The sequence below is a fragment of the Alligator mississippiensis genome, chromosome 5 (genome assembly GCF_030867095.1).
Source record: "Alligator mississippiensis isolate rAllMis1 chromosome 5, rAllMis1, whole genome shotgun sequence".
Classification (NCBI taxonomy): Eukaryota; Metazoa; Chordata; order Crocodylia; family Alligatoridae; genus Alligator; species Alligator mississippiensis.
The window spans coordinates 16,673,171-16,687,969 of NC_081828.1; the positions used below are offsets into that span (position 1 = coordinate 16,673,171).

A 14,799-nucleotide genomic window follows, 5' to 3' on the forward strand; every position below is an offset into this window, starting at 1 on the left:
GCAGGTTCCTGGGCAGGATCGTGCGGCAGTCGCGCAGCTCTAATAACTTTCCATATTAATATCTTATCTTTTATCAGAGATGTATCTGAATTTGGTGCCTATCTTTCAAAAGGACCTCACTTCCTTCCTACTTCCTAGTAATTCCAGAATAAAAATCCTTACTAGCATTAACGAACTAGAAATACGAACTTTCATTTCTACCCAGGAGAACTTCGACAATCGTTTCTCCGACGCCTGGCGAAGGGTGCTGGTGCCCGAAAGCTTCGCAAGTCAAGAATTATTTTTTGTTGCAAAAAAGTCTCGTTAATCTAATAAAAATCATCTCTACTCCGTCTGTCATCCCCACGATGAGTGCTGATAGCCGCGTTGGTCTAGAGCGAAAGGCAACAACCCGGATCCCTGACTGGCACGATGGCAGACACGGCTCTTTGGGTGAATCGGACATCTTTTATTAGACCAACTTAAACAGTTGGGAAATAATTTTTTTAGCAAGCTTTCGGGTTTAAAAACCCTTGGTCCGGCTGAGGAAAGTGTGCTCTTCCTGGATGAAATGAAGAGTGAATACGTGACTTAGCAGGATGGCATTCATTACACAGCGACCCCACACACGGGATGACAGGCTCACGGGGTAAGTGAAAACACGGAAGGAAAATGTAAAGTGTTTCCTCAAGATGCACCTGGTGCAACAGGTCAGCCCGCGCCCGGCTGGGTTTGGGAAGTGAAGCTGCCGGGCGAAGGGGGCGGTCGCGGTTTGCTCTGGGGCTGGTTTCCGTCGCCGGGGGAGCGTCCTGCCGCGCGCAGCGGGGACACCGGGCGGCGGCGGCGGCGGCGCTGAGCAGGAGGCGGCGGCACTTGGGGGCGCCCGGCCCGATCCGCTCCGGCCCCTTCCCCCTTCCCGCCCCCCGGGCCGGCCGCGGGGCGTTCGTCGGTCCGCCCGTCCGCGGGCAAGATGGCGGCGGCGGGCGCGGGGCAGGCGGGCCCGGACGAGGTGTCGCGGCGGCTGGCGGGCACCCGGCGCGAGCTGCGCAACCGCCGCAAGATCCTGCTGAGGAACCTGCCGCCCGACAGCAGCAGCCAGGTAGCGCCGCGCCCGCCCGCCCCGGCCCGGCCCGGCCCGGCCCGGCCCCGAGGCGTGTGGGGGACACCTGGGCAACTCGCTGCCTCGCTCCCCCGGGACGAGGGCGGGTTGCGGCCCCGGACTGAGGGCTGGGGTTGTTGGCGGGGTCTGAGCGTCCAGCTTGAAGTGTGGGGCGGAGGGGGGGGTCCTTCCCCGCCTTTTCTAGTCTCGTTGACCCCCCTCGAGCAGCACTTCCCAAAGTCTTCCTCAGCGCGACACCGTCTCGGGCCCCTTCCTCAGCATGGTTGTGTGTGTCCCGCCCCAGGGTCTGCGAGACCCCATCTCTCCATCCGTGGTTTGGGAACCGCTGTCCTAGAAGCAGCAGCCACTGAGGGATAAAGGGGATCCAGTGATGTGGCCACTGAGGCATCAAGGACCCGCTGGTGCAGCCACTGAGGCATAATGGATCCACTGGTGCAGCCACTGAGGGATAAATGGGGACCACTGATGTGGCCACTGGGGCGTAAAGGATCCATTGAGGCGTAAAGGGTCCACGGATGCAGCCACTGAGGCGTAAAGGATCCACGGGTGCTGCCACTGAGGGATAAAAGGGATCCACTGACGTGGCCACTGAGACATAAAGGATCCACTGGTGCAGCCACTGAGGGGGTAAAGGGGGTCCACTCATGTGGCCACTGAGGCATAAAGGATCCCCTGATGGATAAAGGATCCACTGATGCAGCCACTGAGGCATAAAGGATCTGTCCCATAGTTACAGCTATACCAGAGGGCCCGTAGGGTCATTGTCGCCCTGCTTATTGGGGGAGGTTTTGAGAAATTGAGTCTGGTTAACAAGGTACTAATTAAGCCATCCTCTGAAGAGAAAAAAAAGATGCCGGCTGTTGGCGGTCCCTGCTGCTCCCTCTGCTTTTGTTTCCGAAACCAAAACCTGGGCAGACGAGGTTCTTTGGGTCAGTCCGATATCTTTTATCAGATCGACACAGATAGCTGGGAAAACTCTTTAAGCTTTCAGGCACAGATGCCCTTCGTGAGGCTGAGGAAGCTGGTCTGTGCTCGTCCTGAGTTTAACATAATCAGCACGCCATCCAATGTTATGATTTAGATCAGCGTTTCTCAACTCACGGGTCACAAGAGTTATATGAAAGGGTCATGAACAAACTGTAAAGATGGATTCTCCTTTAAAGGAGAAAAATGTGGGCTTTTCCCTTGCAGGCTGGCAGAGCTGTGGGGGCTGCTTGGAGCCCCCCGCCTCTCCCCCCATACGTCACACCCAACCCCTGCCCCACACAGTGGGGAGCTGGGGCCAGGGGCAAGGGACAGTGGGTTGGGAGTGGGGGGCACTGGGCTGGAGCTGGCCATTGGTATTTACAAATGGGTCCTGGTACAAAAATGGTTGTGAACCACTAATTTAGATGACGCTGTGAATCCTCACCATGAAAAACCAGTGCATCTCTAAAAATAGACTTCAAAATGAACATAATTTACAGTATCAGAGGAGGGCATGTGGAGAATATACAAATTAAAATATATTTTAGAAACAAAGCCTCTGTATTTTTAAACCAAGCTAATAGCCAACTTAAAGTGCCAGTTGATCGAGCGGCATTCACTTAATCATCGATGCAAAAGGTTTTGCCTAATGCAGACTTCCATTTAAGACTTTCTAAACAGTTTTGAGTTCAGGGCTCGGCGACGTTTTTGGGCAGAGTGCCAAAAACACTCGCCGCCTCTGCTTGGAAGATGTTAGCGTGCCAGGGTCAGATGGCAAGGGAACCGTGAGGAGCCTGTTACTTGTTTCAGCAGCATGGCCCGGGCCCCTTCCCCACTGTCCACCCCAAGGCACACATGCCAGGCAAAATGCTTTCATGTGCCATGCTTTGGCACGCATGCCAGGGGTTGCCAACCCCTGCTCTAGTTCTTTTGCCTCTGGTTAAAAATATTTTATATGTAAATAGAATAAAACCAATGAAGAGTAATTGGTCTCGATCTGCAGATGTCCTGGAGTATGAGCTCTGAAATGTGAATTACAGCGTTTCATGGCAACAGCAGGTTAATGCTTAAATCTAATGATCACTATAAGAGCCAGTTTTTTAAATAATTTAGTTGTAAAGCTGCTTGCCTAATCTGCTGGAACATTATGATTGTGTGTAAATATCAGGTATCTGGATATACAAAGAGACAAAAGGCACAGTTCCTTTTCCACGGCAGTTAAAGGCAACTCTCCTACCTAGTAAGTTTACTAGGTGAGGACCAGCATTCTTCCCTCAAATTTTGTAGAAATCTTCCATTATTATTGAAGAAAATCTTATGTTGATCAAAGCCATTATATAGTTCTGGCTTTCTGAATTTGGCCTGTAGATCAGGATTAAAACTATTTGGCCCTGACAGAATTGAGTTGATGTTGTACCTAAAGATTTTGATCCACTTTTACATAGCAGTTTTCTACCCTTGATAAGCATGTTAGAGCAACAACAAGTATACTTTGTTTGAGGCTGGTGATCCTGGAAAACAATTGGAAGAAGTATAATTTTAATTTTTTAATGCTACTAGCATTGACATGAAAAGGAAGAGTTGGGACTGTATGGAAAGAGGAGTACTTCCTGTCCCAGTATTGTTCTGGAGTGTAGGCATTGATGTTCGTGATAGGTCATGTCAATATTGTTGTGTGTCAATCTAGCCTGTCCTTTTACAAGTTACTTTGAGACTAATTGTTTGTAATCAAATTACAGCTTTTGGTAACCACTGTGCGTGGGTGTCATCTTTACTGTAGAAATGGCTTGTAGTCTTAGCAGAAGTCTACTGGAATCATAGCCCATTCAGTGTTGTACCAGGAAAAAATGAACACCATTGAAAATACAGCAAAGCATTAGGCCTCCAAAGCAATATTTTAGAACCTAACTGTTCAGCTTTATTAGTCATTTTATGCATAGGAATTGTCATTACCCATTATTTTCACAAGTAGAATTGGATCAAAAAGTCATTCAGATATTTTTGATGAAAAACTCCTCTTTTGTCTGAAAAAATGTTAAAACAAGGCTAAAACCTCCAATTTTTTCAGTTTTGGGGTTTTTCATTTTTTGGCTAGAACTCAAACTCTTGAAGAAAAATCCAACCAAAATGCAAACGTTGACATTTTTCATAGATATAGAAATATTTCAGCTCCAGTTATGGCATGAATAACCATAATGTAGCCGCCGGGCATCATACATCTTGCCTCGGGCTTCCTTGCTCTGAGTGCTCACCAGTACTCGGCTTGCCGTCGCAGGTGGCCTTCTGGGAGGCCTTTCTACGCACTGCAGTCTGCCCTTTTCTCGCCTGCCACGACTTGGATCTTTCAGTGGGTGGGGCTTCGTGTAGCACGGTTACCCTCGTCAGGCACCTACGTCGTAGATGTCTTCTGTGAGGCTCCTCCTCCCCTGCACCTCGCCCTTACCCAGCCCAGCGGATCTTGGCTGTTTCTGTGGGTGCTCGAATAATTCCCCAGATACTCAAATAACAAGCTCACCCCTCGTTCCTACTCCCTGCTGTCACGCACCTCACCCCTTCTAACCCAGGGAAACACAAAAGGAACCTTTCAAACTCAACTAAAACTCTGTGGGTCTAATGAGAGGCGTAACCCTGCCCCTATTGGGCTTCCTAGTGGAGCCAGTAGCCTCTCTGCTCCTCTGCTTAACAACTGGGTCACACGCTCGTGGCTCAGTTCAGTAGCCCTCTCTTCCTATGTCTGACTCCCGCCACTCCTTGCCAAGTATCTCCCAGGGTGACCCTCTCTCCGGGTCTTCCCCAGACTGCAGCCTTCTCTCCGGGTCCTCCCTGACCCATAGCCCTCTTTCCGGGTCTTCCCCGGACCGCAGCCTTCTCTCCGGGTCCTCCTCGGACTGCAGCCCTCTCTCCGGGTCTTCCTCGGTCCGCTGACCCCTCTATGCTGCCGAGTCTCTTACCTCTCTCTCTCCTGGCTCACCCGCCGCTGTCATGCTGTCCCCGGGCTTCTTTAATTCTCCGCGGGGAGTGCTGGCAGTCAGCTCCGGCGTTCCATGCCTGCAACTGACTCCACCGGCCAGGCTCCCTCCCGGCAGCCCCGCTCCTCTCCGCCGCCGGCCCTTTTATCGCCGCCGGCTGGCGATTAGTAGTGACGTCACCCGCCAACCGCAGGTGACTTACGGCATCATCCAGGCCACGCGGGAGCTTCTCCTGCCGTCCCTGCTTTTCCTCGCGTCCTGCGGTAAGTTTGTTTGTTTTGTTTTTTTTCTCCATTCCACCCCCTGCCTCTGGCTCTGGGGCTCCCTCCATGGGCTTGGGAGTCTCCCCGGTCTTTCTCCGCCTGTGACACATAACATAGAGCAGAAGTCTGCTAATCAAGTAGGTCTTTGTTACAGTTATAATGCCTGAAAGCTCCAAAGCCTGGCACCTAATTCATTAAGTTTAATTTACCATTATCTTAAAAACGAATAAACTTATTCTGCCAACTTGGCTTACTACTGGAATAGCTTCTCTATCTAGTACCCAGGCAGTATTAACCAGACTGATCTGTGTGGTAGGAAGGCCATCACTGTTTACAGGTTGGATTGATCAGATACTATAACAAGAGATGATATATTTTTTTTTAGTTTGCATGTTCTTTGGGCTGTTGACAGATGAGCAAATTATACTGAGTTAAAACTGAGTCCCGAGCTAAAAGAGGAGAAGGGAGCTTGCTGCACATCACCTAATCCACAGTGCAAGCTTCTTATGTCTGCTCTATTTTATGTTAAGTCCTAAACCCAGGGAGTTACTCCTGAAGGAAACAAGTACTAAATAACCCTGGCTTCATTTCTCCTTACCACCAGATAGAGAAGATGCATGAGCAGCTAACATGCAGTGTCACTTCTCTCCCATGTTAGCTCCCCTTTAACTCTTTGAGTTCTGCCTGATGATGACAGTGTTCTCTGAGAACAACTTTCTCAGATTGAGGCTAAAAAAAAGTACGAGCTTTTCATGGAGAAAAACCCACCTTAGCCAGGGAGATTTTGCAACTTCATTCAAAATTGTGTAGATGTAAATATTACAAATTACATTTAAGTATGAATTTTTTGCATATATTTTTATTAACATCTAGCCACAGACTTGGAAGTGTCCAGATACTGTGAGGGCTATGTATAAAACATGGCATGATTACAATTCCTGGTAAATATGTATGGCAACAACTTTCTGTAGAAAACCCAGAACCTTGTGCCAAGGAGGAAGAAGACTAATGCAGTCTGCAGCACCTGGTGAGCAAAACTAGCGAGAGAATGCTGGTTAGCTTAGAGCAGTAAGAAACATGAAAAATCAGAATTGTGCACTGGAGATTCTGCTGCTTGGGGGTTCATAGCTCATTTGAAAACCTCAGTGAGCCCAGTTCATCCCTCTACATGCAGTTCCATTACTGATGCAAGGGTTGTCAGAGCAGGGTCCATGATGAACACTTTAACCACTACCTTCCTGTCATCCTTGAAAGTAAAACCTCATTTTACCATTTCAGTTGCCATGTTTCTCAAGCTTTGACTCATTTTACTCCAGTCCATCCAGCTCAATAAACTGGATTCTGCTCTTGTCATCAGATTCCCATTCATAGATTGTAAGGCTAGAAGGGACCTCGGAAGATCATTGGGTCCAGCTCCCTTCACCAAGCCCCAGGGGTCAGGTGACCTCAGCAAGGTGACTGTCCAGTCTCCTCTTGAAGATTTCCAGGGTGTCCTCATCTGATTCCTTCAGCACAATATTTTAACTTGGTATAAAAGACCAGCTAAATTTTGTATCTTGACACACCATTCATGTTTATATGTAGACAAATTTATCTTGTCAAGTATATGGTTCAATAAGCTTGGATATAGCACTCCTGTCTGAAACTCTGATCTGAACAGCTATTGGTATGTGTGTATGCTTTCACTTTGTTTAGAATTTATTTTGTCAAGAGTATAAAATTAGATGGAAATTCATTTGTTTAGCTGTTCATTTTGCTAGTTGAGCCAACCATGTCAATCAAACCAGTTCTTCTGTATAACAGTATATATTTTTGTAAAATCTACCACATCAACTGTATGAAAGTTATTTTTAAAATGACAGTTGTAATTCAGGTGTTTCTCTAACAGGGCTTCCCAAGTTCTTTCAGTGTTGATCTTTTCTACTCGGAAACTAGTGGGGAGAGGGTATGCAGACTGAGGACATGTAGTGAGAATATACCATGAATCACAGTCTTTCTTATTTCTCTGTGCTTAGCTTAGCTACTGTCATTAGGAATGTGGGGGTACTTGTATGTGGCAGCAGCCGTAATACAAAGCTTGTTCTCTAAAGAAATGTTCTTCCTTTCCTCCTTCACTCTTTGTAAAGCACACTCCGCTAATGTTTACTTCTTGTAACAACATTGGGGAGTACCATGTTCTAACCAAAGCAGTCAGGGTATGGCTTCCTTAAAAATGGTAAATGCAGAGACCAGAATCCCAGAGCATCGTGGCAAGACAGTGATGCAGTTATGCTCCCCAATTTGAGGCAGGAAAAAAGTCTCATTGGCTATTTGCTTTTCTCACCAAGTTGTCACAGTAAGATCTTTCCTAGCCAAAGTTGTATCAGAGGATCACCAGTACGCTATCATGACTCGACTTACAATGCAATATCAAACCTCAGCACAAAGAAGTTTAAAGGAGAACTTGATCATTTATTGCAGGGCTGGGCAAAAAATAGCCTGTGGGTCAGATGCAGCCCACCAAGGGATTCTATCCTGCCCACAGCAGGGCCTGTGGCCCTACCCGGCCTACTCACGGGGTGCAGCCTGGGCCGTGGCACATGCAGGTGGTTCTGCCACTGATACTGCTGGCCCACTGCCCTGGCACCCCAGCTTGTTTGCCCTGTACCCACTGCCAGGGCAGGTGGGAGGGTAGGGTTTCCATTGAGACCGGCCTGGGACCCGTGTGGGCAAGATGTGCTCAGCTGAGTGGATAGGATGGAGCCGTGGGCAGGATGAATGGGTGGGACTGGAGCTGGGATTGATGGGTGATGACAGGGTGGGGCTAGGTCTGAGAGAGAGCCACATTCCACTCCCCAAATGTCCCTGTTCATTGAACCAGTGCCTATCAAATGGACACACAGGGAGTGGATCGCAGCTTTGCTTTTGGCCTTGGGCCCTAGTCCCGCATTGTCACTGCCCTGCGATCCTGGCCCCACCTGCCTGGCCTTCTGGATGCTGCTCCCTGCCCACCCATGGCCCCTTCCCATCCACCCGGCTGAGCATGCCCTGCCTGCGGTGGTCCCGGGCTGGTCTCCATGGAGACCCTGCCCACCTGCTCTGTCTGGTGCCCCTAGGTAGGATTTGCCCTTTGGCCTGCCTCCTGTGCCAAGCCGCATCCTCACCCTTCCTTCTCCTTTCCCCCCCAGCTTGCAACAGCTCACCAAAACTCCTTAAGTGGCCCACCAACCCACATTATTGCCCACCCCTGATTTAGTGGTTGCCTTCTTCTTTATGTTTGAAATGTAGTAGCTATCTCATGGTTAGTAGCCTCTTGTAGTAATACTCACTTTATCCTGTAGGGCTCTCCCTGTCCAGTCAGTTCTGAGGAGTCATATGATAAGCTTATATTCACTAGAGCTTTAACTGAAGTTCACTGGGGATTTTTAAGAACAGCTTAGACAAAGATCAGTTGGGATTGATCTAAGTGATCTGCTTGATTCTGTCTTCATGCAGGGAGTTGGATTAAATTGAGGTGTCAAAATCACCTTGTGTCTGGGGCCAGATCTGGATGGCAGTTCCACAGGGCAAGTGGTGGTGGCAGAGAGTCAAGTGGCCACAGGGCTAATGGCACTATGTTGATAGACCCTGCCCCCTAACTCCCTAGCTTTGCAGAAGCCCTGTGGACTGGATGGAACAGCTCTGTGGGCCGGATTCAGCCCACAGGCCACATGGTTGACACCCCAGCACTAGTTGATCTTGTGAAATCCCTTTCTGTTCCATGGTTTCAGATGGTATGTTCTCTACCCACCATGTTGGAAATGACTCAGATGCCTTCAGGTATGCATTACTAATTGAAGGATTTTTGGAACTGGGATAAAGCTACCACAATTTTTTTGAGACGGGAAAACAGACTCTCTGGAAAATGCATGTAATTCTTTTAATTGTAGAAGGAATGTCCATAATATAAATGGGATTGTAAACTGCTTTATAGACAAGGTTTTATTCTGCTAGATAACATTCGTGATATAAGGTAAGTAGATTTTTTGCTTGGTTTATTTTTGTGCTTCTGCTTTGTGAGCTTTATTTCTGATTTCCTTGATTTATTGTTTTTAATTGGCCTATTAGAGATACTGATGGGGGGCCTTCTAACTTCAGTGGAAGTAGTTGTGTATAAATCTGATATAAGTCAATAAATCAACAGTTCAGTTACACTATCATAACAGTTAGGATCCTTTCTTACTGATATTAGAATAAAGTGCTTGTTGGTTTTTTTTCTCGTTAGTCATTACTGAAATTTGCAGTGGGATCTCATGACTTTATAGTTACTAAGATTAGGAGTCTGACTGAAGCTGTTAAATTTTAATGTGCCCATATGGATTTTGCAGCTAAGATATCAAGTCACTCATGAATTATAAGTTGCACTTAGCATCAAAAGCAAGGTTTTTTGTGCTAAGTTGATTATTTTAATACTGCTACATAGACATGTATATTTCAGCTTTTCTCCTACATTAATTTCTGAAGCTAGAGATAAGTATCTTTAATTTTAACAAATGGGATTTTCCATTTTATCAAAGGCCATAGATGGAAGGTACAAGAAGATACTGAATCGATTTTCATTCCAATCCAGTGGTTCTTCTTGGGCATGCAAAAAAAAAGACAAACTAGTCATATATCTATTAAAAGCAGACACAAGTAACAGTTTTACTTTGTTTTAGCACTTAACATAATATGTGCACCTTCCACTAGTTTCTATTTCTGATTTAATCTGATTTCCATTCCTGGACAGGTTACTATTTAGAGTGATGCTGTCTGTGTCCTTTCTTTCCTCCTTTTAGGTTTAGGAATTATTTTGTCCTCATTCCTATTTGATTGCAAACGTTTTATATATCATGATCATTAGAGCAAAGACTGTATCTTCCTATCACACTCTTATATTCTACATATGGGAGGAGAGGTGTAGTTAGCCCCACTGAGTTTGAAGTTAGGCAGAAGGCAAGGAATAACCGCACCTTATAGACTAACTGAATCAGAGATATATGAGTTTTTATTAGGGGTGTACCAATAAAGAATTTCTTTGCCAATACCAATAGCCGATTATTAATCAGCCACATCGGGCAGTACTGATCTGATAACCAGTTTACAGGAATGCAGCTGGGCAGTGTGGAAAGCAGCATCCTGCAGATAAGTCTGTGGAAGAGAAGGGACATGAGGGAGGGAAGGTGTGGGGTGGGGGGTACATCAAGGTCCCCATGGTGAAGGAGGGAAAGGTGCAGGAGCTGGGGGCGCTGCTCAGCCAAGGCAGTGAATGGGACCCAGGGCTCGGGCATGGAGTGGGGCCTGGGCTGGGGCAGGGAGCATTCCGGCACTTAAAAATGGTGGTGGCAGTGCTTGAATCAAAGCTTGTCAAATGAGCTGTAGTTCAAACACCATCGCCACCATTTTTAAGTGTGGGGACGCTTTTAACCAGAGTGGAGCTGAGTGGGATGAGAGCAGAGGCAGGCTGCCAGCTGTGGGTTCAGGGCTCTCCGTCCTGCTGCCTTTACCCCAGGGGCTGTGTGTCAGCTGTTTGTCCCCTGCCCACCTGGCAGTGGGAGGCACAGCTTGCTGCCTCCACTGCTGCCAGGTGGGCAAGGGATGCATGGCCAATGCGGGAGCCCCCAGGGCAGAGGGAGCAGAGTGGAGAGCCCTGAGCTCAACAAGCAGCCCTCATTCACCCTGTGCACAAATCTGAGGGGACATACGCCCCCCACAGAGGGTGCGTGCAGCGGCAGGGAACCGCCCCCTCTCACAACCCTGCCTGCTGCTCCATCCCACTCCCTGCCCCAGCTCCCATTCACTGCCCTGGGCACAGTGCCCCCAGCCCTACTCCCTTCCTCACCGTAGGGTCCTCGATCTGCCCACCCCTATGCTCCTTCCCCTCCACAGACTTACCTGCAGGATGCTGCCCTCCACGCTGCCCAGCTGCATTCCTGGCCACGTGCATGTGTGGGGCTGCGTGCATGTGAAGGCATATTGTATTTATCGATGACATGATTGGCTACACTGGCCAAAAAAAGCCAATAAGTTAATTTTCCTTGTATTGGTGCCAATCTGATATGGCACCAATATATTGGCGTATCTCTAGTTTTAATGAAAAACAGGTCTGATGAACTGTTCATGAAAGGTTATACATCTCTGATTCAGTAAGTTTATAAGATACACCTCTACACTGCCTTCTCTCTAGATATCGAAGCAAAACTCCCACATATTCTCTCCCTTCTGTATCTTTTTTAATCTTCCATTTAGTTGTGTGCTTATGGGTATACTGTGATGATTTAAATGTCCAGTCCCCTACAATTTTTCTTATCAGCATGCTGATCCATCTTTGCAAGATCAGAGGAAAATGTTTTCATTCCTTAGACAGACCAGTCCTTGGTAGGCTATTACTGTTGCATCTAAAAAAGGTAGTTCCATTCTGAGAGACAGTCCACAGGACAGTTGCTGCTTGGGCTGTTTAATCATGTTGCAGATGTGATTATCAATAGCCAAAAAAGGAAGAGTCAGTGTGCACCATTCTTATGTGGCCTAAGGGCAGGTTATGGCCAAGAATTCCAGACTTCTCTTTCTTTTTTAGCTGCATGGATTGTGGTTGTTCCTGCAAACAAAGAGGGAATGGTATGACTAAAACTCTTAGGACCCTTCTCAGAATGACCACTAATGCTAGACAGTATCTGAAGTAGCTGAAGACCCTACTATTACATCTCCCTAATGTGCACCTGATTTTGGAGTCCTTGCTCATATGAGAATTTCAGCTGAAGCAGTAAAGAATGAAAAATTGCCAGTTCTCCAAAGTGGAGAACAGTCTTTGAGTTTATGCTCTACTTAGTAACACTGCAGCCGAGTTCCAGCTGAGGCTTTTAGTTGTTAGTCGTAAACCCTCCTTGTTATATAATATTTATTCCTTTAACTAGGTATTACTTGGCAGGTTTGCGAACCTGAAACTTAGCCATTGGTTGACAGGAAATTGCTGAAATAGCACCATTCTTTTTCCTTTGTTATCTATGCCTCTTGGTACAATCTGGTGCTACATGCTGCATTTTTTTATACTGTAGCACATGGTCTCTGTTTTTCCACAATAACCGATAGATATTTTTCCTGTTCAGCAGCATTCCACATTCCTTCTCTTGGCTCCTTTTTCAAAACTGTCTTACTTGATATGTACATTGAACTTTGTTGATAATGTCATTTAAGTGGTCCAAAACCTTTGAATCTTGATGCCTTATTCTTTTTGTGTATCCGGATGTATTGTCTATAAACTTGGAAGTCTTTTCTTGGACGTCTTCCACTTTTCTGCTCTGCTTGCACAAATATAAAACAAAGCCTTGTCTAGTTAGGAAATTATTTCAAACTTCTTGACTAGCCAGAATACATTGTATTGTCCAGTTAATTTAGAAACAAAATTTACTTCCATATCAAGAGCATGTATGTGAAGTTTAAACTTTCAGCCACTTAAGGGCCAAGTTATGGACCACTATAAACAGTGTTTGTATTGGAAACTTCATTAAGTTCATTGCTATAGAACCCTGACAGACATCTTTACAATTGTTTAATTTTTTTTTGCCAGAAAAACATAATTGAATGCATTATTTAAAGATAACAATGACACTGTGGCCCCTAACAAATGTTAAAGTAAAGGCATGGGGCTAATTCTGGCTACCAGCTGCAGAATCACAGGGTGAACTCTGTGGCTGGGAGCTAAGGGGCCTCCCAGCTTCTGGAACACATGGGAGTCTTGAAAGGCTCCTGTGTACTCCAGAGGCTAAGCACTGGCCACACATTCACTTAAAGGCATTATAAGAACCAGCCACAAAGTTGTTACACATATCTTGCGTACTAACTTTGTGGCTTATTCCTGGCTTTATCACACCGTTAATTGACTGAATGTGTGGCCAGGTTACTACTTAAGGTTACTACCATTTAATCATGTCTTAAGTGTAATGTCTGTCAGAGTCTTCTACTTCAGTGTGATTGGTAGATCACAGTAGAAAAAATACCATTTATAGATAGTACTTAGGTTTTAAATGCATATGTTTATGTATTAATTCCTTAGGATTAAAGAAGATTCTTGTATGTAAAAAAATAATAGCATGACTTATACTGGTACTGTAGAAAAAATGGGTGTGTCAATGCAAAGCATTGTCTATTTTTTTTCTCTTAAATTAAAAGTTTTTTTTCTCTTAATACAGCCAGGGATTTCCCTGGAATGAGAATGTGCAGATCTCAGAATGGCAACACGTGGTGAAAAAGGAGCAACAAGCAAACAAGCATAGTCTTTCCACTTAAGATCAGGCAGGATTACCTGGGTATAAAGCAGGGGCGGGCAATTATTTTGGGCAGAGGGCTGCTTACTGAGTTTTGGCAAGCCATCGAGGGCCACATGACAGGCAGCCCAGGGCAGATTAATATTAATTTTCTAATTTTTTTAGGGGCCCCGCAGGCCAGATAGAATGGCTTGGTGGGCCACGTCTTGCCCACCCCTGGTATAAAAGCATGTCCATGTTTGTCAAAGAACTGTGCTAAGGAACTGCAGTGAAGCACAGCACATCCTTCCAGCTTGCACTAACCCTCAAAAGGAATTTATGTAAACCCACCGGGCAGTGTGAGGGCACACCATTAAGCACAAGTCAGATTGCTTATGGCATGGATTGCTGCTCCACTCTAAGGCATCCCTGCATCCTTCCTTTGGCATGTGTGGAATGGATTTGCCATACTTTCCGAGCATGGCTGTTTGCCACTGTAGACGTGCCCTAAGAGCTGAAGAATCTCAAGAGCTCCAGACCATTTTTGCTATATGGGAAAATAAGAGATTTTCCACTTCTCAAATAACATCTAACTTTTTATAGTGCTCTTAAAATCCCTTTTTATAGACTTTGTTTTTTCTTTTCAGTGCTGATTTTAGACTACCAGCAAGTTATTTTCTAGCTTGAACTTTAATTAGGCAAATGCCCTGTAGATTAACTAGCCAGTATTTGTTCAGGGCTTTGAAGATTTAAAGGGATATATGGGAACTAAATATCATTAGTTTTCTGGTTGCATTTCCATCCCAAGATGTTTAGTTCAGAGCTGCTGGCATAGTCTGTATATTTATGTGACTCTGCTGTTACTATGAACAAACTAAAAACTCTTCCATACAGCTGTCTTCTCCCCTTACCATGCACATCATCCTTGCGCTAGTCAGGAACAGAGTACAGAAGGAAGGTGGTGTCATCCTGGTTATAAGCATAAGTTGTGTCACAGTATATACGTGCTGGGGGGGATTATGGATGTTTCCAGATGCCAGCTACAGTGTGCTCCTAGGAGTGTTATCATTAACAGTGCTGCTGTAGGAAACTTCTTCAGACCTCTTACTCTAAAGTTCATGCCAAGCAATGTCAGAATTGTTTATACAATTTTTGTTATCAGGAATAGCATAATTAAGTGCAGTGTTCTGTAGTAGCCATGGCTGCTATGTCTTGGTATGGAAATATGCATTGCCCTTATGATGTTTCTGGGTATGTACCCT

At 46.0% G+C, this 14,799-nt stretch overlaps 1 protein-coding gene across 3 annotated transcripts in view; it reads left to right on the forward strand.

The window, feature by feature from the left end:
• Positions 1–641: 641 nt before the first annotated feature.
• RAVER2 (ribonucleoprotein, PTB binding 2) overlaps positions 642–14,799 on the forward strand; it is a 70,168-nt gene continuing 56,010 nt past the window's right edge. The window contains exon 1 of one of the 3 annotated variants that reach the window (XM_059727912.1): positions 642–689. In XM_059727912.1, the coding sequence (XP_059583895.1) occupies positions 672–689 (18 nt within the window). In that variant the 5' untranslated portion in view covers positions 642–671. Of the gene's footprint in view, positions 690–772; positions 1,079–14,799 lie in introns of those variants that run through there. The other 2 variants (XM_059727911.1, XM_019489048.2) reach the window with 2 other exon arrangements.